The sequence below is a fragment of the Crinia signifera genome, chromosome 9 (genome assembly GCF_055691185.1).
Source record: "Crinia signifera chromosome 9, ASM5569118v1, whole genome shotgun sequence".
Lineage (NCBI taxonomy): Eukaryota > Metazoa > Chordata > Amphibia > Anura > Myobatrachidae > Crinia > Crinia signifera.
In genome coordinates this window covers 28,345,343-28,372,130 of record NC_139225.1, presented here as the reverse complement: position 1 = coordinate 28,372,130, position 26,788 = coordinate 28,345,343, and the positions used below count along the sequence as shown (strand labels likewise).

At 47.2% G+C, this 26,788-nt stretch overlaps 1 protein-coding gene across 1 annotated transcript in view; it reads left to right on the top strand.

The window, feature by feature from the left end:
- ABCA2 (ATP binding cassette subfamily A member 2) overlaps positions 1–26,788 on the top strand; it is an 84,978-nt gene that overhangs the window by 18,306 nt on the left and 39,884 nt on the right. The window contains exons 2-11 of the mRNA XM_083158646.1: positions 10,416–10,509; positions 19,623–19,734; positions 20,479–20,642; positions 22,359–22,480; positions 22,801–22,908; positions 23,650–23,832; positions 23,936–24,154; positions 24,376–24,704; positions 25,750–25,909; positions 26,363–26,491. Coding sequence (XP_083014772.1) covers positions 10,416–10,509; positions 19,623–19,734; positions 20,479–20,642; positions 22,359–22,480; positions 22,801–22,908; positions 23,650–23,832; positions 23,936–24,154; positions 24,376–24,704; positions 25,750–25,909; positions 26,363–26,491 — 1,620 coding nt within the window. The remainder of the gene's footprint in view (positions 1–10,415; positions 10,510–19,622; positions 19,735–20,478; positions 20,643–22,358; positions 22,481–22,800; positions 22,909–23,649; positions 23,833–23,935; positions 24,155–24,375; positions 24,705–25,749; positions 25,910–26,362; positions 26,492–26,788) is intronic.

Below are 26,788 nucleotides of genomic sequence, written 5' to 3'. Positions count from 1 at the left end.
TCTGGTTCACTCGCAAAGTCATACTCCTTATAGACAAAACCATGTGCACTGCATCTGCCTCCCCCCCTGCAGTGCACATGGTTTTGGCTATAGGAGAAGGAATTTGCCTTTGCGGGTGAACCAGAATAAGGGCCACAGTACACTGTGTGCATGTGTAAGAATCTCAAGGGAATAGCAACAAGAGGGACAAATACAAAATACCTCAGAGACACAAAGCTGGTATTGAGGCCGCGGCGGTACCGTATGCACAAGGGCCCCACTCTCCTCTCCTCCTACACACCCCTGACCCCCTAACTCTACAGGGGGGGGGGGGGGGGTGTTCTGCTACAGATAACTGGGATGACAAATGTCCAGCTCTTGGTCTTGGACACAAACCCCTATTGTATTGCTGACTGGCTTTCTGTGGCTGTGGGCGTGATTCTGTTTAGCCTGATGCCAATATTCTCACAAATGGTCAATGCTTTTATCCGCACCTGGGACTAAGTAGCTAAATCGTGGCGCAGAGCTATCGGGTGTGTGTGTGTGTGTTAGCAGTTTGCATAGCTGGTTTGGAACTCTGCCAGTGGCATTGGTTAGACTGGATTCTAGAATGAGGCTGGTGTAAGATTTGATGGCATATAAATCCATTTTCTGTGTACTGCGGAACCCACACAAGGCTAGCGGTTAATATACACTATGTGAAGCCTGTTCATTCTTCTATTGAGACCTTAGCACAACAATCCGTCCCCAGCCAATTAATAATCCCCTATTGAACCGAACATATTACAAATATGGGAGCAGAGGCCAAGGGGACCTAATTGCATGTGACTGAACCACCACGTAACATGTGACTGTAGGCTTCTTTCTCCCAGCCCGATAATGGTGCTTGGCGCTAAGCGCAGTGAGCATAAAACTCCTTTCTTTCCCATATAAACACCCCCAGTGTCTGTGCCACGATGTTTATCTCAGCTGGACCCTTTATAATTGGTTCCTTGTTCTGCAAATGACTGGCACGGGCTACGCAGTCTAGACGCCATCCATCTGATTACAGTTAGGTGGCCACAAGTTCTGTAACAAGGCGGAATAACAAATGATTGCAAAACAGCCGTCTCTGATAGGTGCAAGCTGAGCGGATGATTGTGGTTCTATGTACTAAGACTTGGAGAGAGATAAAGTGGACGGTGATAAAGTGCCAGCCAACCAGCTCCTAGCTGGCATTTTGCAAACCCAGCCTGTTACCTTTATCTCTGTCTACTGTACCTCTCTTAGTAATTAGACCTATATGACCAATATGTTCACCCATTGTCTGCGCACAGTAACAGCCGCCGTGGGTGGAACTGGTGCACACTGCCTCACATGTGATCCTCCAAATTCTTGGTAATGATGACCAATGGCGTATTCTCCATCGATGGTTACTGTCTATTGAAAGTATGCATGGAACCATCAATATGATGCAGTGATGTACCATTGGCAGGTACTGCCGGCTGCAGTACAGGGCTATTGGCTAATAGTCTAGTACAAATGCAGAAGAAGAAAAACCTCGACTCCATGGCTACCATCGATGGTGGGAACCTACCTGCTTCTTCGCTGTTAATGTAGGCCATATACCATTGGCGGGCAACCATTGATGGTCAATTGTCATCCCTAAATCCTACTATAAAGTGCTTCTTCCTATCTATCTAAGGCCCTTATTCTGGTCCGTTCCCACAGGCCACATTTCTGCGCATGTTCATATGCCTGGTGCGTGCAGCCACGGCTAACAGACTGTTCGCTGGGTTCACGCACCCAAGACAGGCGGAGGGCGGAGGAGGATAGTCGTGCCCAACGTTTCATGGGCGTTCCTATGGAAATCGGCCGTGACGTGGGTGCCGGGGGCGGGCAGCTTACATCATGTCAGCTGCCCGCCCACTTTCTGCCGAATGTCCACACACATCTAAGGTTACCTGAGAGTAGCCTTAGATGTGCATGGGCCTTACACATCATAAGTTTATGTTAAACATCCATTTGCAGCCCTTTCAAATGTGCGGGTAGGGGTGGGGGGGGGGGGGGGTGGCAGGGGGCTTGTACCAGCATTCGGCAGGTGGCGTCTGGTGGACTTGTGAGGCTGCGAATTCGTAGCCTTGCGAATCAACCAGAATAATCCCCTATGTCTTCATTTTAATATCTTTCCATTGTATATTTTTCCTTTATCCAGGGACAGTAACACTGGGGATGTTGCTATAGGCAACCAATCAGATGCTATCAATTATCTATTAGAAGGTGCTAAATTAGAAGTAGTATATTTTGATGGGTTGCCCTTAGCAACATCCATGTGAAACAGAAGAACTCCCCACTCCCCCCCCCCCCCCGAGTCTGGCACCTGTTCTGTTCGCAGGCTGTGTCTCATCGCTTGGTGTACTGTCCAGGCCCCGGCGTAATTTCATTATACTAATGCCCCCCCCCCTTCTTTCAGCCAGATTGACTGCAGTGCAAATGGGTCATAGATTCCTGCATAACCTATGAGGATTTATCAATGTTCCTTCTCTATCCGAGCCTGGGGGGAGATGGCAGAACCTGGCTTTCTGCGTCACAGCGTCTGTGGGTGGGAAATATCGTACTGATCATTGCAGAGATTCAGTAGCGTCTCTTGATGAGTCTACAAACATCTGTTCTGTTTACCAGCTTAGTGTGTCAGCTATGCTGCTAGCCGGCTCCCAGACCACAGGATCAGCCTCCTGAGAGGGGATTGAGCCATCTCTAAGCAGGATACCAGTGTTCTAATGCTTGTCTGTTTCATTGGGACACTGTATGGATACAGTGCAGGAGGGATATTATTACAGTATATTGAGGCTGTAAGTAGGGCTGTGTGAGCTGTGCAAGGCCCTGGTGGTGGACATTTGCCCTGCAGGGTTCCAAGGGTGGCAATCTGCTGTCAGTAGAGCTGCTGCTGCAGTCAGTAGAGCTGCTGCTGCAGTCAGTCAAGCTGCTCCCCCTGCAGTGCAAATGTTGCAAACCTCGTAAAATATTCTATGTCCTATATTTTCTATGTGTTTGGTGCTTAGGCTGTAAGGGCACAAGCTTTTCTATTTCAACCAATCAGAAATCCGCTTTTATTTCCTAAACTGGTGTATAAATCTATAATGTACTGTATATGATGCATATATGTATGGTGCCCCCCTTACAAACCCTGTTTGCCCCTAAGCACCGCATATCCATTTACTAGGAAACAATGGCATCACTGAGCGTGCAGCCTACTAATCTACTCGGAGCCAGTAACATCACTGTGACTGCAGTCAATTTATACGGGTGCCGGACGGGGTCCCGACAGTCGGGATCCTGACGGGCATTTACCCGACATCGGGATCCTGACTGTCAAAACACTGACAGACGGGTTTCCGACGGCCACCGGCTATTTTCCCTCATGGGGGTCCACGACCTCCATAGAGGGAGAATAGACTAGGTGGCGAGCTACCGTGCCCGCAGCGTGGCGAGCGCAGTGAGTAAGCTGCTTAGCGAGCCTTAATCCTAAGAGTGCAGGCTATCTAGTCACTAGGGCTCTTATTCTGGTCGGTGCGGATATATCCGCGTGCGTTCGGCCCGCCGATGTTTTGTGTCTGCGCATGTGCAGAGGCGTCTCTGCGCATGTGCGAGCGGGGCGTACGGCAAAATCCCGCATGATATGTGAACACTCCGAACAGGGGGTGGAGAGGGGCGTGAAGGGCTATTTGGGCTCATTACCATATGCATACGCCCCGCGTTTCATGGGCGTTCCCATGAAAACGCTGGGCGTACGTATGGTAATGCGGCCGTGACGCACGTGTAGGGGGCGGACATATGACATCGCCGGATGTCAGCTGCCCGCCCAGATCCCTGCTTTTGCACAGAAAAATGTCCGTGTGGTCTGAGGTTGCGGGTGCTGGTGGAGCACTCGGTCCTGCATTCGATGGTCTGCGACCATCGAATGATGGGGGAGGTTCCCTTAGATGGAGGAGGCGTTTCCGTGAAAAATACACGTGCGGTCCATTCGGCCAGCTTCTTACCGCGTACGGACGGAGTTGGCGATCCGTATGGAAGGCGGGGTTTCGCACGCACGGTCCTGGCCGCATAATCGGATCCGGCCGCACCGATCAGAATAAGGGCCTAGGAGAAAGTGACATCACTGAAATTGCAGCTTATCAGCATATTCAAGAGGTGCCAGTGACATCACCTGAGAGTGCAGCCTATCCAGTCACTAGCAGCCAGTGACATCACTGTGTCTGCATTCTATTCATGGCAGTGACCTCAGTGAGGCATGAGGCACCACTTCATCTAATTCTATTAGTCCCTAGTGAATGTATGGGCTGCAGTTTGTTGGATATTGGCTCTGCCAGCAATAAAGATCTCTTTTCTACATGCAGGTTACACATTGACTAGCTCCCTGTTGCATTTTCCACATCCATGAACAGGTCCCTCCCTGCATGACAGGCATTAGGAGACTGAAGGCCAGGTACTGCCATCATGCACGTTAGTCATGAGATGAAGGATGGCTGGTGCAGAGTACACTGCTGCAGAATTGTACACGCTGTAATCTGTCAGAACCTTGTAATCTCTTCCCACGCATCACTGTTCATCTTCTAGTCTGCAAAACACCAGACTGTCGGCTAATGGGGCCGTCGCATTACAGGAAACCACACATCTGTCACCTACATGATGCAGATGTAAATACCTCACAGTCCTGGTTGGCTTAGATTTGCCAACCACACGTAAACACATTCGTTCTAAATTTGGGACATTTCCTAATAGAAATATAGGGTGAAATTTAATAGGATGAGAGATTCAGAAAGTGAGAGATTTGGTAAGAAATCTCCAGTTTTTTTAAAGCGGCAATCATTTACACTTCAAAACCAGTTTCATTTTGCGGTGTAAATGTTTGCCGCTTTAAAAAAACCTTTTAAAAAACCTGGAGATTTCTTACCAAATCTCTCACTTTCTGAATCTCTCATCCTATTAAATCTCACCCATAATCTTATTGTTGCTAATGGTTTCAGCAACGTTCTCCTGTGCAATCTTCAACCTGCGGTGCCGAGATTACCGGCGTTGTACAGTGGGGAGCGCGGCTATGGTGACCCCGAACCAGAACACATCGTCAGCTCACTTCACTTGGGTTCGGGAGACTTGCTTATTATTCCAGGGGGTTGGGAGTTTCACCTGATTTTCAGGAGCCTCCCAGCTGTTCTTGGAGACTAATTTTGTACCACGGAATACATCTTGATCTCTGCATATGGATGGAAGCATGCAGTTATAGTGCAACTTTTTAAATTGGAAATGTCACTTATTTTGCATTCACGACCCTATGGGGGGAAATTTACAATGATGCATACACACTGAGCGGCTTTCCCCCAGCCCGGCGACGACGGTGGGGGGAGGATGGCTTTGCATAGCGCAAGTCGGCAACCCTGAGCTAATTATTTCACTTGTGATTCTGTGTGGAGACATGGAAAACATGCACAGTGTGTGGTTCTGAGGACCGAGTTTGAGAACCACTGCTCTAAAAGGAGGTGCTAGCCAAATGATAAGTAGAATCTGATTGGTTTTTACAGGCAACATCTTTCACTTCTAAAGCTCACCCTTCAGTAAATGTACCCCTTACGGTGCCTTTGCAGTAGGCACACAGCCGTCTTGTGCTTTCATACACCTTTAGTAACCTATATTACTCGCGTCGGAGCTTAGACCTAAGCAGGCAGTGAATTAAAAAGTATTTATCGAACTCTTTTGTTATTTGCTTATTGTGTTCAGTAAAGATTACATTGAGGCCAGGGAGCGGCTTGTTCCATAAAAAATAAAGGGAAAGCAAACAAGTCTTCCTGTCTGTTATAATGTGGGCCAGGCCCAGGACCTTCACCTGATTGGCAGCTTCACTTCACCTAACGGGTTCTTAAGTTTACAGTGGTTCTCTGTACACAGTGGAGTCAGCCATAATTATGAGGTACAGTTGGCTGTTGTCCCACAATGCAACAGGCTGCAAAGCATAAATGCTGCCATCGTACAGCAATGGTGGCCGTTCTATGGCTGTTTTTTTTTCCCCGGTCTATAAATATACTAGTAACCAATAGCATTTCTGAGGTACAATGGTGTCACTATATAAATGAGGAATGATAATGATGCCTCCTGTCGGGTTGGGATCATTTGGTCTATTGCATTATGGTAGAAAGTCATTAGGTCGAATCCATTAGGTCGACATGCTAAAAGGTCGACATGATTCTAGGTCGACATGGGAAAAGGTCGACATGATTCTAGGTCGAAAGGTCATTAGTTCGACAGGTCATTAGTTCGACAAGGTCATTAGTTCGACATTGTCTATGTCGACATTCACAAGGTCGACATGGGGTTTTTCACTGTTTTTTTACCTGAATGTCAACACAGTCGACATGGACACAGTTTAAAGTGCACTGCATCCCCTCGCATCGCTCACTGCGCTCGCTATGCGTCGGGCACGGTGCCTCGCTACGCTCGGCACACTATTTTATTCTCCCACCACGCCCTAGTGGATGGTAGGGCATGAAATACCGCCTGTCGGCACATGTTGGCTCAAAAAACAGTGAAAAACTCCATGTCGACCTTGTGAATGTCGACATAGACAATGTCGAACTAATGACCTTGTCGAACTAATGACCTGTCGAACTAATGACCTTTCGAACTAGAATCATGTCGACCTTTTCCCATGTCGACCTAGAGTCATGTCGACCTTTTAGCATGTCGACCTAATGGATTCGACCTAATGACTTTCTACCATAATGCAGTAGACCAAATGACCGCATCCCCTCCTGTCTCAGTGATGGGCTGAATTTATGGTGTGCATTGTTATACCTATGAATTCGTTCCACAAAATGGCTGCTTCTATGGTGTGGACATGTGTCTGTCAGATTTCACCATACCTTATCCTGTGGTTCGGCCTTGCACGTATACATGTGTCACTTTGCGTGAATGCTGTTATATGTGAGATATAATTGATTGGCATAAAGCAGTGAGCTTGACTATAAAAGTCCATTGGTATAAGCTAGAATTGTTGCTTTCTGTGTTATAATTAAGACTTTAGATATTGGTCCAAAATGTAAACAGTAAAAAATCTGAAGACTAATCCTGATAGTCGGGACCTGACTGACAGGGGCTACTCTCTCCACAGAGGGAGAATAGAGCCTGTGGTGAGCCACCGAGCCCACAAGTGGCTTTTTTTGCGCTTGCCCCCCCCTGTCAGAGTACTGTCCGTCAGAGTACACATCGCTGCGCACATGGCATGCACCTGCTGAGGGATCAGTGCTTTGCCTATGCTGATAGGTGATCTACGCAGGATAGACAGTGCAAGCACATAGCCATCGCTATAGGGTGTACACACTGAGCAATACATGCTTCATTTCTATGCAACCTAGTCAGATCTCTGAGAAATGGGGCTTAAATTGCCCCATGTGTATGCTTCTTTAGTGGAGAGAGATAAAGTACCAGACAGGAGCTGGTTGACTGGAACTTTATCTCCATCCACATTATCTCTCTCCACGACTTAGTACATAGAGCCCTAGACATGTTATGTTTCATGTGTTTACATACCTCCCAACTTTTGAAGTTGGGAGGTCGGGACGTTCGCGCGGCGAAGCTCCCGAAAAGGGGGCGTGGCCTCGAGGAAAGGGGGCGTGGCCTCCGGGGTGACGCGAAATCCGGCCACGCCCCGTTTTCGCCGCTCGTCGTCGCTGAATAGACGCTGTGCGCATGCGCACAGCGTCTATTCTCGGCAAGCTGGGGGGGCTCCCAACTGTCCCCCCCACCGCGGGACAATGGCGGCCCCGGGCGGGACGCGGGAACGTCCCCGAATATCGGGACTTTCCCACGGTAATCGGGACAGTTGGGAGGTATGTGTTTAGTGATGAGGTGTATTGTAACAAAAGAAGATATACAGTCACTGTGGGCGAAATGTACTAAGCCAGGGGTGGCCAACCGGTCAGAGGTAAAGAGCCGAAAAATATCGTCGGTCAAGCCAAAGAGCCAACATCATGCGCGCGCCAAAAAGGTGCGTGATCGGGGGAGTGGTCAGGGGTGTGGTCATATGACACAAGGGGAGTGGCCACATGACAAAACTTTATGCCCCCAGTGCCAGATATGCCCCCCACAGTGCCAAACATCATATGCCCCCCACAGTGCCAAACATCATATGCCCCCCACAGTGCCAAACATCATATGCCCCCCACAGTGCCAAACATCATATGCCCCCACAGTTAGGAAGCTGGGCCCTCCAGCACAGGTGTTGCCCACAGTGCAACACCTATGCTGGAGGGCCCAGCTTCCTAACTAAAGGGCCCACCTAGAGGGCCAGGAGGGCCCAACAAACAAATGAGCCACGGGCCAAGAGGGCCCGACAAATTCGCCCACAGGCCGGAAGTTCCTGAATGTGCCCACGGGCCTAGTGCCCGACACCTGGTGTTCTAGGGTGGATAGGGGGTAGGAGGCCAAAGGCCCCTACCTGGTGTTGGGAGAGGCCGCTGGGGGGAGCTTTGTCAGCTCTTTTGCTTCCCATCCCCGCTGGCCTCTCAGGGAGCCATCTTCTTTCTTCTTGCAGAAGGCACCGGAGATCTTCTGTCTTGATCCCGGCGTCTTCTGGCCTCTTCAGCGGCGCCGGAACTCTTCTCCCCGCCGCCGTCTTCTGCGCCGTCCTCCGGCGGCTTCTCGCGTCTTCAGGAGCGCTCCTGCGCTCCGCCGGCGTGGAGACGACTTTTCGCCCTCCCACTGGCATCTGATGTCAGACGCCGGGGGCGGGGCGGAAACAGCGCGGCGAGCGCTGATTGGCTCGCCGCGGCCGTTTCCTATTGGCCGCCGATGCGGCGTTTTGAATTGGCGCCAAATTCAAAACCCTGCTTCGCCAATGGGACGGAAGCCGCACATTACAGCGTGGCGAGCCGCATGATAAACCACCAACCAATCAGCTCCTACCTTTCAGCCTGTGACATGGCAGATAGCAGCTGATTGGCTGGCACTCTCAATTTTATCACTTTTTCAAGCTTAGTACATCTGGGCCTAAATGAGCTTAAGGAGGACTAATGGGTATGAGTTATTGGGTCGACCACAGAAGGTTGACATGGCTTAGGTTGACACATGAAATAGGTTTACAGGGTTGGAAGGTCGACACAAATATTAGGTTGACAATGGCTAGGTCGACAGTCAAAATTTCAACATTAATAAAAAAAAAAAAAAAATTGTCCCGAATGTCAACATAATCGACATAGACACTGTATCAGTGTACCGCATCCCATGGCTCACTGCTCTCGCCATGCTTTGGGTACTGGGCCTCGCTGAGCTTGGCACACTATTATATTCTACCTCCATGTCCTAGTGGATGGCAGGGTGTGAAATATCCCCTGTTGGCACATGTCGGCTCAAAAAAAAAGTGAAAAACGCATGTCGACCTTTTGACTGTCGACCTTCCCATTGCCAACTTAATGCTTGTGTTGACGTTTCCGACCCTGTTGACCTTAGTCATGTCGACCTATTTCATGTGTGGACCTATGCCCTGTTGACCTTTAGTGGTGGACCTAATCTATGTCGACCTTCATAGTGTCGACCCAGCGACCGTATCTCGGAGAAACACTCATAGGTTATACTGAATCCCAGTTTTAGCATCTGGAGTATGGAAGCAGGGTCCATGTTCAGCCAAGTGCCAAAACGACAGTGGCGGATCTAGACTTCTCTTCTCCTCCCATTCCTGACTCCTCCCATTGTAAGACTGCCCCCCCCCAAATAATAATAATAATAATAATAAAAAACAATAATAAATGTAAAAGAAAAAAACCCTGCATGGGGGGGTCTACATTGGACACATATACATAGCACACCACAAACACACATGTACATTTCACATCACACACAGCTCACCCGAAAAACATACATACATAGTATATCACACATACAAACACACTGTACAGTATGTGCAGCCGGACACACCAGCAGCCGGACAGTGCACACACAAGGGAGCTCCAGGCTGTGGCTGCTCCACTCATCAGGCGACTTCATCCTGAAACCGGGCACACAGTCGGGCAGTGCTGCAGACACAGCCCACCCCACACTGTCTGTGAGCAATCAGGGTGGCAAACCACCTACTTTACAGCCCACCAGCCAATAGGACGGCAGGATGTGGAGAGAAAGCCCCGCTATATAAGCTACTGGGTGAGAGAGGCGGCGTCATCACCTCCCCATCATCACTACAATCATTACTTAGTAGGTGCGGGTGCAGATGCGGCCGGCGGCAGTGAGGAGTATACCCCTCGCCCCCCGCAGTGATTCCACTGGCCTAAGGGTGGGGGGGCGTCCCGTTCGCCCCCCGCTTAAATCCGCCCCTGCAAAATGAGGCGGTGTTACCTAATTAGTGAATGCCAGCATATAATGTAATGTAATGTATGGGTTGTGCTGGGATGTTAATTGCTATGTTTGTTTTCCAGTGGGTGCTGGCGTTCGAAATCTTCATCCCCCTGGTGCTCTTCTTCATCCTGCTGGGACTGCGGCAGAAGAAGCCTACGATCCATGTGAAGGAAGGTAAGGAGTGCAGAATTACTGGGCCATAAGGGGAAACGGTCGTCACTGATGAGCTTCATATTATCTCTGAATCACGCGCACAGAAAAATACAGGTCAAAGCTCAGTGACAGCGCACTATAATAATCTCATTTATCTCTTTGTGGCCTGTTATTCAGGGAGAGGCTGATATAGGACTTCCTTTCCCTGGCTGATGACACAGAGTGTGGTTAACCATGTCCTCCATGTATATGTGTGCAAGATGGAGCTGGTACTTTGAGAGCTTGCAGGGATATCTGTCAATCGCTATTCTGCTTCCACTATCTGTAAATGTAATGGAGCTCAAACTTCTGGCTTTAGTGATGTCACCAATTCCTAATGAATTATTAGGCTACATTCTCATGATTACTGGTTCCGCGTAATTGGCTAGGGGTTTGGACCTAGGTCAGTACATGATGCGCGTTTCGCATTACCATAGCTACTCATGCTGTTAGATGCTTCATCAAGTCTTTGCGCACTTCACAAGATGGAAGCGGGGTGCGGGAATCCACTGGGCAGTCCTGGAGATAGGCAAATATGTGGTCCAGTCCGCATATTGTTCTGGCCACATTGAGGGTGATTTACGTTGGCTCGGTATGCTGCATACATTAGCAGCTTACTAAGGGGTCTGGGGCCGCCCGCTGGCCGTGCAAACTCATGCCACCTTCACCCATATGAGCAGACGCTCACACATCTATTAGCATGCGAGTGTACAGGGGAAAATTAATTCGATGGTTCAGCGACCACCGAATGATTGTGCCACTCGCTCGCAAATAGAAGTCAGCCTAGACTGACTTCTATTTGCGAGCTCCTGGACGCAGACGGGGCTGACGGCTGACGTCCTGTCATGTCAGCCACCAGTCCCGAGCAGGCTACATTCACGTGGACTCCCAGCGTGTTTCTGGATGCGCCCACATTTTTTGTGGGACCGCCCAGTTAACGCTGGACACCCCCATGCTCCAGCCCCCTGTCCGCTCTGCTATGTACGAACATCACGGCAAGTGTGTCACTCACTGAAGGCGTTTGCACTACGGGTCTGCGCAGGCGTATTTTCAACGATACGCCTGCGCAGACCCGCAACATCGGACCCCACTGCGAATTCGACTCTTTACGAGCCAACCTCAGGGCCTTTGTGTCACTGATTATATACCAAGTGACTTAGTGACCATTATAAATATATTAATGTGCAATTGAAGAAAAAATACGTTGTTGCTTATACAGAAAAAGAAAACATCTCAATTTACCAATAAAAGATACTTAATTGAATTAATAGTATAAATAGTCTCCGCTGATTCTCTGCTATGAACGTCCTGATGTGGCGATAGTGATATGAGGGTTGCGGTGGTATGCGTATAACCACAAACCTCCATAAATAGGCATCTCTGCATACACTACCCCATAAAGTGGGCTACAAATTAGATCAGTGGCAGTACTTAGGTTGTCTCCCTTTCATAAATAGGCTAGGCCTCTGGAGTTACTTCAGACTCCGATGCATTCCGCCTAGCACCGCCATCCTCCCTTGATTGGCTCCCTCCCCCAGACAGAAATACTGCAGTGATGGTCATCGATGATTAACCAACAATGGTTTCCCTTCGATGAGTCCCTACCACCCAAGTAAACCTACACCGACCCCATCGATGGTGAACCATTCTATGACCTTCCCTACTCAGCAGCCAGTAAAAAGAGCATAGTAATATTATAAGTAGCATGATGCTAATAATATATTTATATATTTTAATGAGTTTGTTTTATTCAATAGAAGTCTGACTGTTCTACGCATATTGGCGCCCAGCAAAAAAAAGTGATGTTACCTGTAACATCCAATCAGATATTTGCTTTCATTTTCTCAGCTATACTAGAGAGACTCTTGAAATATTGTTGGTTGCTATAGGTTACCGCATATTTTCCCTCACTTGAACATGAATGGTCTGTGTTATTATTCTATTTCCTGCTTATAGATAGAATGGGAGCCCAGGGTCATCTGAGTTTCAGCCCTTGGGATCTCCGTTGGAACGTTCCTTGATAAATGTCTTCGCTGTGACAGGACAAGATAGTTTAAAATAAATCCAGCTAACCGCCTGGTGATGTGATCTAGCCGGTTGTCATGCCAACTCCTCCATGTTTGATTTATGCCTTTTCCATGAGTCATAAATCAAGAAATGCTGGATATTAAATAGAGGCAAGCCATTATTTATGGCCTTCCATCTCTGCAGTGTATTGTTCATTTCCTCCCAGGGCTTAATTGGTATATAGAGAGTGGTCTGCGCTAACACATGAGGTGTTATAACGTGAATTTATAAATGATATATATTTATTGGCCATGATTGACCTTCAGCTGGCAGACAGTGCGTCAGGGGGTGACCCAGTTACGGGGACTTTGCAGACACCCCCAGCCGAGCTTGGCACACACTGCCCCTGCCCGCTCTGACTACGGAGTGTAACAAGGCTGTATGTGCTGGAATAACTGGTGCTAGTCTGCTGTATTCCATTTGCTGAACCAATGTCCAGGAGATGGCTGCCTGCCCATTCCCTGGGAACCAGTGACACCATTAAAGGTGGCCATACATCAGAAAGATATTGTACCCAATCATACAATCTCAATTGATTGTAAGATGGATTGTATGCAGATTGTGTGCACATCTTGTGTACACAATCACACCATCAATCATAAGATGGATTGTATGATGGATTGTATGCAGATTGTGTGCACATTTTGTGTACACAATCATGCAGAAGATGGATTGTATGACTGATTGTATGATGGATTGTGTGCAGAGCCGAATTTCCCATTAGGCACGTGAGGCACGTGCCTAGGGGCGACACATGTTTGGGGGCGGCACTTGGATGCCTGTGATAGTACTGTCAGCCCAAAATGTACCAATAACTGCAAAATATCCACTGTATTGTACTATATTCCATCTTAAATAGAGTGTAAATGGATAGGACATGCAGATACTGCCCCTATAAACTGTCCCATACCCTCCAACAGTACCGATTTAGCCGGTACAGTACCGATTTTTAACGGCCTGTACCGGCTAAAACCCCCTGTACCGATTGTACCGGTTTTTTGAGCTGCAGCACTTGTTCTCAGGCACCTCCTCCCATCTTCACCTCTCTCTCATACAAGGAAGTTGCGGGGACTCTGGGAGGTGTAGTATCGACACCTCCATATGTTCCCCCTGGCGCTTGAGGGGGATCCGCCTACATTACTACAAATCCCAAGGTGCCCCACGGGGGAACGCAGCCGGCCCGCCTCCCCCTGCTCATGGATGGGCTGCGGCGAGATGAATGGCACCTGTGGGGAGCGCATGAATCACCCGATGCGCGGCGCGCAGCAGAGGAGGAAGTTAGGAACGGCGCCGGGCGGGGGACGTGGGGCAGGGCAGGTAAGATTTTAAGCATATTCGGTGACAGATCAGCAATTGGCAAGCAGGGGGTGCTGTGTGACGTGCTGCTGCCCAGGAGGAGGAGGCACGCTGGGCTATTGTCAACACGACCAATGCTGTGCCCCCAGGATGTGCAGAATCGACCATTAAGTCATCATGTACCATTTAAAGCAGGGCTGGGCAATTGTGGCCCCCCAGATGTTAATGAACTACACATCCCAGGATGCTTTGCATTAGTTTTGCTATGTGGCCATGCTGAAACTGATGCAAGGCATGCTGGTATGTGTAGTTCAAAAACATCTGGAGGGCCGCAATTGCCCAGCCCTGATTTAAAGTATAGGTTGGCCACGCCCCCTTTCACAGTGGCCACGCCCCCTTTTCATTTGTGTACCGATTTCTGCCCCTTAAATGTTGGAGGGTATGCTGTCCTACTTAGTTAACATTATTGTTGTGCCTAGGGGTGCCCTCATCCCTAAATCCGCCCCTGATTGTGTGTAGATTGTGTGTCCAAAACCACCAAGGACTGCCGGGGATTTCAAGGGAAATTGTACACAATCATGAGCGCAATCGATCTTAAGATCGATCTTCCTGATGTATGGCCAGCTTTAGAGTACCACACACCTGTCTGTTATTCATGACCACTTCAACTGCTGGTTAACGGGCCTTCAAAAATGGCTTCTTACCGCCTTTTGTGCCACCACTAAGGTCTAAAACTTTTAACTCTACAATTTAAAACTCTAAATTTCAGGCATTAAAATGTTCTGAAATGTTATTGGCAAAAAGTGAACACAGGAAGCAATGTATTTCTTGTCTTGTCTGTGGGATTTTTTATTTATTTTATGGTTTTGGTGTCTTTTTTTTCCATATATGTTGGTTAGTGAACATGACTCCGCTGCATGAGAATAAATGCCATTATGTTCTGGGGTTCTAGTGACTTTATTTTAGTGCTGTGACATATATTACCTCTGTTATTGGTGCATAGTGCGCCACACTTTCCTCCATATTGCGCCACACTTTACTCCATATTGCGCCACACTTTACTCCATATTGTGCAACACTTTACTCCATATTGCGCTACACTTTACTCCATATTGCGCTACACTTTACTCCATATTGCACTACACTTTCCTCCATATTGCGCCACACTTTACTCCATAGTGCGCCACACTTTCCTCCATATTGCGCCACACTTTCCTCCATATTGCGCCACACTTTCCTCCATATTGCACCACACTTTCCTCCATATTGCACCACACTTTCCTCCATATTGCGCCACACTTTCCTCCATATTGAGCCACACTTTAATCCATATTGCGCCCTACTTTACTCCATATTGCGCCACACTTCCCTCCATATTGCGCCACACTTCACTCCATATTGCACCACACTTTCCTCCATATTGCCCAACACTTTCCTCCATATTGCGCCACACTTTACTCCATATTGCGCCACACTTTCCTCCATATTGCGCTACACTTTACGCCATATTGCGCTACACTTTACTCCATATTGCGCTACACTTTCCTCCATATTGCGCCACACTTTCCTCCATATTGCACCACACTTTCCTCCATATTGCGCCACACTTTCCTCCATATTGCGCCACACTTCCCTCCATATTGCGCCACACTTCCCTCCATATTGCGGTACACTTCCCTTCATATTGCGCTATACTTCCCTCCATATTGTGCCACATTTCCCTACATATTGCACCACACTTCCCTCCATATTGTGCCACATTTCCCTACATATTGCGCCACACTTCCCTCCATATTGCGCCACACTTGTTTCATATTGCATTGGGGCAAACTTTATTCATTAAACTTCATCAGTTCCCTCCTAATACTCCCATAAATCTGCTATAAATAAGAGTGTGGGCTGGACACAGATAAATGCATGTATCTCAGAGGAGACGGTGCCATAAAACAATATGGGTTAATATGGGGTTACAACAATGTGGGTAACCTCAAATTAGATATAAGAATGAGTGTAATAAGGGGTATTGGTCATAGGGTCCACAGAACTTAGGATGACAGTCATTACGTCGACCAATAGGTCGACAGTCACTAGGTGGACACATGAAATAGCTAGGTCAACATGCATTAGGTTGACATGGTGATTAGGTCGACACAAGCATCAGGTTGACATGGAAAAGGGCTACATGAAAAAGGTTGACATGAGATTTTTCTTTTTGGTGTCTATGTCAACATGGGTGACGATCCTCGCTATGTTCGGCACACTATTATATTGTCACTCTATGCCCACTTGGATAGTAAAGTATGAAAAAACACCTTTAAAAAAAAAATATTCATGTCGACTTTTTCCATGTCAACCTAATGCATGTCGACCTAATGACCGTATCCCATAATAAGTGAGGGGGGGAAATCCCCAGATCTAGCCCAGAAGAACGTTTACCTGCACAGGTAGCAATTGGCTCCTCCATACAACTGAGTCGTCGGACCACACTAATTGTTTTGAACAGAAGAACAGACGACGTAACTTGTGACGGCAAAAGCATTAGGCATAAATTATAAGATACACAATAAAATGAGTTCTCATGCCCAGGAGCGTTCTAGAGGTCGAAGGCCACGTAATACCTGTCAGCACATTCTAGTCACGCACCTGCTATGGTTATAACATTAATTACAACCTTGCAGGTGTAAATAACACAGAGACGCCTAATGCAATAATAGAGAAATAGGTAGTTGTATAGAAGCAGAGAAAAGATTTAATGTGGCATTGTCACTGTTCTATTGGCACAGTTGGAATAATTATACTGTAACAGAATACTTTAATAACACACTACAGTATATATATACTGTATGTGTATTTATGTATGTGTATATATATATCTACCACTGACGGCCATAGGACCTCTTCAAGGTGTGTTGGACATACTGTAGGTCCGGGTTTCTTTTCTAAGTAATTGTCAACAATTCCTGCAGTCGTTGCGGAAAAGACTGAGCAATAGTAGTTTGCATCATATGCATAATTAATGGGGTTGTCCTCTTTGGACACGCCCCTTTTCCTGATTTATCTTGCAATATGGTAGCGGCAGGAGAGTTCTCTAGTTCTCCGCAATGTGCGGTTGTGATGTTCAGCTGTGTTAGTGCATCATAATAATAATAATGATTTTGGTCGGTCACAAGAATTGAGTCCTGGCCACCTAGCACTGGACTTCTTCTATGCCAGGAGTTCTCAACTTCAGTTCTCAAGTGCCACCAACAGGCCATGTTTTGTGGATTTCTTCAATCCTGCACAGGTGAGTGAATCTATTTTGCTAGGTCAGTAATTATCCCATCTGCTTTCACAGACCAAAATCTAGAAATCATGACCTGTTGGGGGTTGAAGTTGAGAACTATTACTTTAGAGAATTCAGTTTGCTGGGTAGTGAGTTGGGGAGTCAATATGGCATCTGATTGGAGGACTCTTCCTCCATTCCAGTCCCAGGGGATTGGACCATTCTCCTCTCTACCAAACACCTTTGTAGTGCGACGTGGGTCTACACAACCTAAGGAGAAGTTATCCCAACGACGACTTTAAGGCATTGCACCAATACGCACCAAATATTTTGGAACTTGAGCACCGGACACAAGACACCCAAGAGAGATGTATGAAGCCCTGGAGAGCGATGAAGTGGAAAAGTTGTCCAATACATTCCCTCTCCCCCAAGTTCTAGATCACATAGAGCAGGCCAGATTTTTGAGGGTAGTCCTAATTAAGCAGAGGTGACTTAATTAGTAAATTTTATTTTGATTTAAGCATCTGTGCTCAACAGGGATATCACTAAAGCCTGGACTGTTAGTTTACCTTGAGGGCTGAGGTTGGGAACCCCTGACATAGAGGATATCAATAGATGAAGGTTCTTCGTAAACTGTTGAGATTGACGTATGGACAGACTCATTCTGTCATGGACGAGGTCCCCAGTACAACCACTGCATGTGCCTACCAAGAAACATGTCATCTTTCCATCTTTATTGGTCATTGAATATGTACATTGTTGTGCTCTTATTTTATTTTAATTTCTGTTTTCCCTTTTTCCATGTATTTATTTTGTGTTCGTTCCTCATCACTGCCCGACTCCACATCGCATGCTGCAGTCTGTAAGTGGTCAAAGCGGTTTCCCATTTAAGTTCCTTTATGTGTGTAGCAAGGGTTTCTGGGATTGCACCTCCATCCCGGAGATCATCTGTCTTCTCCTCCTTTCTCCATGCTATGCAGCCTCTGAGTGGTCCATGACAGTAACGTGACATCAGAGTGGTCAACCTCATAGGCCACAAAAAATGTTTCCCTCATGCTCGTAGACTGATGAATAATCTATATCTCCTGTTCCGGCACCTACCATATACTTTGCCAAAACTGTTCTTGCTCTACTGTTGGAACATACACTGTATTCATGAAGCAGTGAAAAGAGTGGAGACGTGATCCAGTGGAGAAGTTGCCCGTGGCAACTCCTATCCGCTTAGAGGTAGTACTTATCAAGTGCATTCTATAAAATTATAGATTGCACTTAATAAGTATTACCTCAAAGCGGATTGGTTGCCATGGGCAACTTCTCCACTATTGATAACAAGTCATGATTTCAACTTAAGGGAGACACAGAGGCTGGCTAACATGGAGACACTAACGTTCCCTCTCTCTGACTAATACTCCAGACAGGTGCTGTAGGATATCTGCTTCTCCTGATATATCATGTTGTCTTTAGATTATAATGGCGATAGTTCATTTGTTTGATGCTTCCCTATCAGAATCGGCTTCCCATTAATCAGTACATATTACATTAAGTATTATTTAATAGCACAGGGGCAGGTGCATAGTTGCCAATATTGTAAAGTGGTTCCCAGGGAGACATCTCTGTTGATCTGGTGCATCTAGTCATGTCTGACCCAAAATGGCCTCTGCAAACTGCGGAGGACTGCAGTCACCATATTTCATGTCTTCTGAATATGACTTGTAAATAAATGTGAACTTATAGAGCCAAAATAATTATGTTCATTAATAATAATGTATGGTTGGAATTACTTCAGACGTTCAGGAAAAGGAGAATTGGTGGGTCACTAATAAACAAATAGGAAAAAAATGTCCTCTGACTAAAAAACCTGGCACAGTCCCTGGTAACTAGAGACAATTGGCAGCTATGCAACTGGTGCCCCATCCTCCAGATCTGTTCCTCCAGGTTCCAGTATTCCCAGGTCCTGACATTCACTAACATTTGCACTGGACAACCAATCAGCAATCGTCTTTCATATGTCTAGGACAAGACAGACAATGAAAGCAGGCCTTTGGTTGCACGGATGGCCTGGATGTTGCAGTGTTGAGTGAATAAGCCCTCATTTGGCTATGTCAGTCATTTGGACCCGCAGAACTGTGGAGGGACCACTATCATTATGGCTTTTGGTAGACTTCTGATCGCTTAGCAACTAGGGTTCTGGGTAACCATAGACAAAATGTCTGACTGGTCTCTCCACCACTATACTGATGGGTAAATGAATGCTATTTCTCTATTCCTAGTGTGTCTTCCTTTCTCTTATTTCTTCTAATCCTTAATCCGAAACCACTAACGCTCAATTCTTCCTTCATGTTCCTTAGCTACATTGTTGGTTTGCTGGGACAATTAATTACACCCTCTAGAGGCCTCTCATTCCTCTCTTCGTCCTGACTGACTCTCTTGTCCTGTTTTCTTACCCCAATCCCTATCTCGTGTATACCAGCCTTCTACACTGCAGCCCCGTTGACCTCTGCGGGCATCCTACCGGTCATGCAGTCTCTGTGCCCCGACGGCCAAAGAGATGAGTTTGGTTTCCTGCAGTACACGAACTCAACGTAAGTACAGTAGCGTCTGCCCTGTGACATTTTCACCCCTTCTCATGGTGGCTTGTGTGCATGCAGCTAAGATCAGAACCCTGTGCTAGTCTGAATATACAGGGAGGTCAGAAAGTCCCCCCACAGTGACTGCGTGCTAAGTAATATGGCAATGTCACAGTTATTAAACACTTTAAATAAATGAAAAAAAATTTGTCCTGATGACCTGCCACGGATGCAGAGGAGATCTGCAGCTGGAGCCAGTTCTCACTACAGAGGGACTTTTTGACTTGTTGGGGTTTGTGCATGTGCGAATGAGCAAACCACCGGGGCAGACGGCTTTCGCTGAGGCATTTGCTCTAGGATGGGTGGGGCAGGGCTGATCTACAAAAACGGTGGGCACGCCCATAGAACCGCTTGGTGTACCCATGTGAACAGGCAGATGGCTTACATCAGATGACGCCAGCGCCCGCCTCGAATTCAGCCATCTCCGGCCAGAATAAAAGTCAGTCAGTCTTTTATTTGCGACGGGAAAAAAAAAATGATTGTGCACGGGCAATACGAATCACGTTTAGAAGATTTGTGCGATGATATAAGTACATGGCTGAAACCAGGAAAACCAGAAGATAAAGACATTTATTCAGTTTGCTTTGCAAGAGGGCAGAAAGAAGGCAATGAATGAAAGACGTCTGAAAGTTGATGCTTGGTATTTTTATTGTGGGTTAAGCTTATTTTGCATTGTGTCTATCTCACACCGCTGTTCAGGGTAACTCAGCTGCTGGAGAGGCTCACAGAGGTGGTGGAGAACAGCAACCTGTTTGATGCAGACAGGCCGGGCCTTGAGGATGAGCTGGAATCTCTGAGGCACCACCTGGAGTCACTGAGCAGTGACCACAGCTCTCTAGAGGACCACTTCCACCGGCAGCCAGGTACGGGGGTTAGACAGCACCTTGGGTGGTTCTCCTGGACAGAAGGGATCAATTCTGCACCAGCTCCAATATTCAATATGTATGGTTATTCCTCAGGGCCTGATTAACCAAAAGACTGATTAGGCTGATTAGGGGGTAATCTTTTTAAGGTGACTGCCAGGTGGCTATGCCAAAATAACTTACTGATGGAACCATTACTGTATGTACATTGTGCTACAGTGCCGGCTGGGCAGCCTAAAGCCAAAGTCTCCTTCACACGCCACAAGCAATAGATCCTACATGCCAGGTGTAGAACCTTCATTACATGCACATGGGCAGTATGACTGGCGAGTCCCTGAGCGCCTATACACGTGTGTGTTTTGCAGCACTACAAGGGGAGGTACTGGTGCATTAGCCTCGGGCACCTGGAACCTTTAATCAGGCCCTGTTATTACTGTGAGTTCACACTGGGTGGACATTAGCTGGCAATAAATGTTGGTTAATTAATGAGCTGGGAGCCTGATTATCAGCACTAAAGCCCAGATGCTTGATGAGAAACGCCTCTGCTGTATTACACAGCGTGTTTATGGTAGGAGAGATACAGTACCACGCTATACCCAGCCACAGTATTCCTGGCAGCCGCTCCTGTGCCTACAAGTCATATATTCTTATCTCATTAAGGGGGATTTCAATTTGTACATGGTTTAAATACTGTAGAGTCTCGGAAAGGTGAACACTCCTTGCTGCCGGTCTCTACCCCGGCCCATACATTGAGGGTGATTCTACACCGCTCGCTAAGCAGCGGCCGCTTTCAGCTTAGCGGTGCCCGTCCGAATGTTCGCCCCTCCCCCGTCGCCGAATCCCCTCGGTAACATGCAAAGGGATGTGTACGAGAACACATCCAATCGCATGCAGCCACTAGCAGGAGAAATCATTCGATGGTCGCTGACTATCGAATGATTCCTACTACCTTCTGAAATAGAAGTCAGTCTGAAGTTTCTTTTATTTACAAGCGCTAGGGCGAACACAAGGCGGGCGGCTGACGCCCTGTGATGTCAGCTGCCTGACACGGCAGGCATCGGCCCATCCGCGTACCCAGTGGAACGCCCAACGTTTTTTTTATGGGAACGCCCATAAAATGCTGGGTGTTCCCCTGGCCCAGGCCTGTGTCTACCCCTGACCCTCCCTCCCCACAGCGAACGGCCTGGCGTCCGAATGTGCAGGGACTGAGGTGCCCACTTTGAGTGTCTTTTTAGTTCCGCATATTGCCCAATATCTATCACTCCATTTAAACTTTCACCTGTTCCTTGCTACTGATGTGTCCAAATATATCTAGTTTCCTTTTGTGTCAAATAGCCCTACTAGTCGAGCTCTGTGTCTTTGTTCCGTTAAAATTCACACAAGCAGCTTCTGCTGATTAAATTGATATGCAGCATGCCTATATTCCATGTGTAACTGATGCTGTATCCGTATACAAAATGCTGCGCTCCAGTGCTTTCCAGGAAAACACTTTAACGTTCCATTTCTTATGCTGATACAATAGCTGGCTGCACACAGAATATAGGCATGCCATATATAATTTTAATCAGCAGAAGCTGCTTGTGTGTTCTATTCAGAGTCACATGGGGTTCGCACGTTATGTGTAGCCCGACTTGGCCTGCAAAGGGACTGCTAACTTAAAATATTAAAATACCGCTATTAGATCATTTATTATTTCTTCTTGTTTCCGTGGCACAGATTTTACATTGGATTCCGTGGTGAAAAACCAGACAAGTTTCCGGGATTTCCTCCGCTCCAATCTCTCTCTGCCCGGTAATGTTGTTGACTTACTGGCCGGGTCCAGCATCAATTTGCAGGAGGTACGTGTAGAGATTACTCACCCGGGATATAGGCAGATGCATGCTGCAAATTTTCCCGACACTCTCCGGTCTTCTAGAGAATTCACTGATATTAGGGTATAGTAATCTCTGGTCTTTGAGCTTCTTATGGTAATCGCTGTGATTAATCTGAGAGCTTGTTCCAGGGGCGCAGGGAGTATAAGCAGCTCATTTAGTACAATACGGGTAGAGAACGCTGTCCTGATTTATACTCCCTACACTCACACAGAAAGCATTCAGTGGGGTTTATCACAATGTGCCAGGAACACTGTGTACTACTGCCATGTCTTCTGTATTCTCAGGTCTATCATCTGCTCTTCAGCTCCACCTACCTGCCCAGCGAAGATCTCTCGTCCCGCAGCCGCAGGGAGGCTGAAAGGTCAACAGCCGGACAAATCCCCAATTTACATGTGTGTGTCTCCGTGCTTAGTTCTTAGTTCAAAGTTCTACGCAATGCCAATGTTGTCGCAATGGATCGATTGTCAGCAATCACATAAGTGCTGCCCTTTGAGATGGTCAATAGGGTTTGTGACCTGGGAGACCCCCTTGCGCATGCGCAGAGTGTCGCGGCAGCCGCGGGGTTTGTTAGGTGCTCCAATAGGATCCCTCCTATCGGAGTCTTCTATTGGAGATAGTGATGGCCATAGGTGCAGTCACCTTCAAAGGTTGCCATCGATGGTGATACTGCACCCAGCCATCAGAACGTGGGGGTGGGGCTTCAGGGTTGTCGGGGGTGGAGCTATGTTCTGTGTCCCAGCACCTTGAAAAAAACAAAACATCTGTTCTGCTGTGCCATCGATGGAAGGAAACCATCTGGTTCTCCCCCCATCGATGGCAAGAGTATTCAACATCGACCATCAATGATTTAGAATCATCGATGGTTGATGGCCATCCCTAATGGGAGACCATCAGCCAGGTCACAGTATATATAGGAAATGTGCTAAATCCCGAAAACTGGGTTTTTGCAGCATTTTCCCATTGGTGTGTGTGTGTAGCTTACCTAATCAGACTTTTGATCAGCCAAGTCCACCTGTAAAATGATAACTGGAAGCTGGTTGCTATGGGTGACTTCTCCATCTTTAAAAGCTTTGCTACCCCTCCCCCATTATACAGTATGCAATAGGTGTCTGACTTTGGCTATTATGTCCTAGGGTAACCTATTCGATAAATGGAAATCTTTGCATGAAGGGTTGATTCATAAGGCTCTCCGGGATCCCTTGAAATCTGGACACAGGTTGGCTCTTCTCCGGCTCCTGACGCTAGCCCTCGGACTTGCGGTCCCCAATGCGTCTTCTGAAGCCTACGACCCTAAGGCCATGGTGAAAGAGCTGGAGGTATGGACCTCTTTTGACTTTATAAAGAATGAACTACCATTTCTTTGTGCCGCACATGTCTGAGATGATCTTGATGGTCCTTTGTCCTGCTTCTTCCCATCAGGAGATTCTCTTCACTCCAACGGCGCTGGAATCCGTGACTTGTGAGGGCAGCATGGACAAGCTGGGGAGCATCCTTGGTGTCACGGAGGCTAAATGGTCCCTGCTGACCACCTATAAGAACATCATATGTGATGGGAGTGAGCCAACACGTATGGAGCGGTTTCAAGAGCTGTCAGAGGAACTACGGGAGCAGGTGGACGTACGCAAGACTGTTAGCCGCGTAAGTGACCTCCCTGCACCCTCTTCTATGCTGCACCTCATATCTATACTACAACCATTGTAATCAACCCTAAACCCCAGCTCTGATCACGTATGTCACTTCATGTGGCTTCATTGATACTTTCCACCTGCGTACATTGACCATACCATAAGTGGCACTGACCAATGTATTGGCTATAATAGATTATGTTCTGTTCTTAATGGGCCATTGATATCCCTCAGCTTCGTCTGGATGAGGTGAACGTCACAGAAACCCAGCACAGGTTGCACGCCCTCTTGGAAAACCTACTTCAGGTCCAGAAAATCCTGAAGGACGTGGACATACTCTCAGCCCTGGCCAAGCTGCTGCCCAAGGGAGCCTGTGCCAGCAAGACTGCCCCAACACCCACCAACTCCACCAACTGGAACTTCAACTCCAGCAACAGCTCCAACTCCACAGCAGATGGGGAGGAGGGCAAGGCGCAGGAGAGTGAGGAGAATCCGCGCAGCCAATTCTCCGCCTTCGTTCAGCTCTGGGCTGGCCTGCAGCCCATCCTGTGCGGCATCAACCGGTCAGTGCCAACGTGTGCGTGCAGCTATAGAATTCCCCCAGCAGCCATCAGTAATGCCATCATCAGAAATGTTATTATTAATTTAACGGTCATGGGAAAACATATGAAGAAATAGAAGACTGGCTTGAGAAGGACTTGATTGTCTTGGTTTGCTTTTGTACTAGATGGAAGACTTCATTCTATTGTCATAGCTACATGCCTGGGGGACCAATATTTTATTAGGGCTATAGTTTTTTAAACCTCCGGGTCCTGTGCACTCTGGGGGTGATTCACGTTGGCTCCTACTCACGTTCCCTAACAGGCTTCGGCATGCCTGCATTCACATAAGGACGCGCAATGTTTTTCTGGGCACACCCACCGTTTTTGTAGGAACGGGCAACCCCCTGTCCACACCGCTGTGTGCAAATGCCTCGGCGAGTGTAATACAAGCCGAAGGGGTTTGCACTGTGGGTCTGCACATGTGTATTTTTTGCAGATACACATGCACTGACCCGCATCGTCTGTCCCCGCTGCGGATTCGCAGGGGACCGAGCCAACGTGAATCAGGCCCTTTAACGCTAGCAGGATTCTTTAATATCTGCCCTGGTATCTCTGGGTATGTAACTCCCGGGATTAAATGAATCAAAATTGATGTACATGTCAATAAATGCAATCAGGAGATTGCCACGAACGATTCTGCTTGGTCATCTTCTGACCGATTTAACAGACAGATGTTGGATAGAATCCGGCTGCCCGGCCAAATCACTAAGCACATGGTCATGTTTAATGTGGACACTTGTGTATTCATATTTACCTCCGGCTAAGTCTATCGTTTCCTCAGAACTTGCATAACATCTGGGGTTCATTCAGAAGATCTAATAATCTTTACGTGGGCTACAGGGGGGTTTGGATAGATGGTAACCCCTTAAAGGTAGGGGCTCCCATTTCTAGACTGACCCCACAATAAAAATCAGACCGTATTATTCGATATTTATAGATATGTCAGATTGTTTAAGTGGGCAAACTTTTAATGCTCACTCCCCTGAATATATCTTCTGTCCTCCAGAACCATTGAGCCAGAAGCCTTGAAACAAGGAAACATGAGCTCGCTGGGGTTTACCAACAAAGAACAGAGGAACTTGGGTCTCCTTGTCCACCTTATGACCAGCAACCCCAAAATCCTCTACTCTCCAGTGGGGACGGAGGTTGACATGGTCATCCACAAGGTGAGTCCAACATCACAGGGTTGTTTTAGGGTGGTTTAGGATCATGTTTTGAAGACTTAGTATAGGCATACAGTAGTCTTAGCTTTTCTGTCCTGTTTACATAGTTTGTATGTAATTCCCATCGAATGAGCTGCAGCGCCACCTCTTGAATGACTTGCCTTACTACACTTTGGTTTGATAGAAGCACAGGTTTGGGTAACATAAAATGTCAATGATTTATTTCTCTTCTGCATTACAATGACATGAAATTAGAATTATGAACTGGAATCTTAAGATTTAGAAAATATTTTTCATTTCATTTGAATTTTTAAACTCATTACCCCTTAAAAACTGGGGACATCTATAGCGGCAGATCAGGTTTATAATATACAGTAATTAAGAGACCAGTTATAGGTTTTTCTCCCATCTGCTTTAATACTGTGTGCATGCTAACGTCTACCTTCTGTGTAACAGGCGAACGAGACATTTGCGTTTGTGGGGAATGTGACACAGTACGCCAAGATGTGGATGAACATCTCCTCAGAGATCCGCAGTTTGCTGGAGGATGGTATATTGCAGCAGCGAATTCAGTGGCTGCAACAGGTGGGTGAAACGCGCTGAGCTGCCTTTGGCTGGGTGACGGGATGGGTGTACTCTGCTGCCACACTTTATAGCGGACAATACACATCCCAGCATGCCTTGCAATAGTTTTAGCATTCCCTAATAGCAAAACTGTGGCAAGGCATGATGGGACTTGAAGTTTCACAACAGCTGGAGGGCCAAGGTTGGTCATGCCTGCTTTATAGGGTTCTACTGGTTGTCTTACTGGCGGTCAGCATCTTCTGCATCTGAAACCTGGACAGGAATCTAATCACTAAATGACTCATAGATTTATCAAGC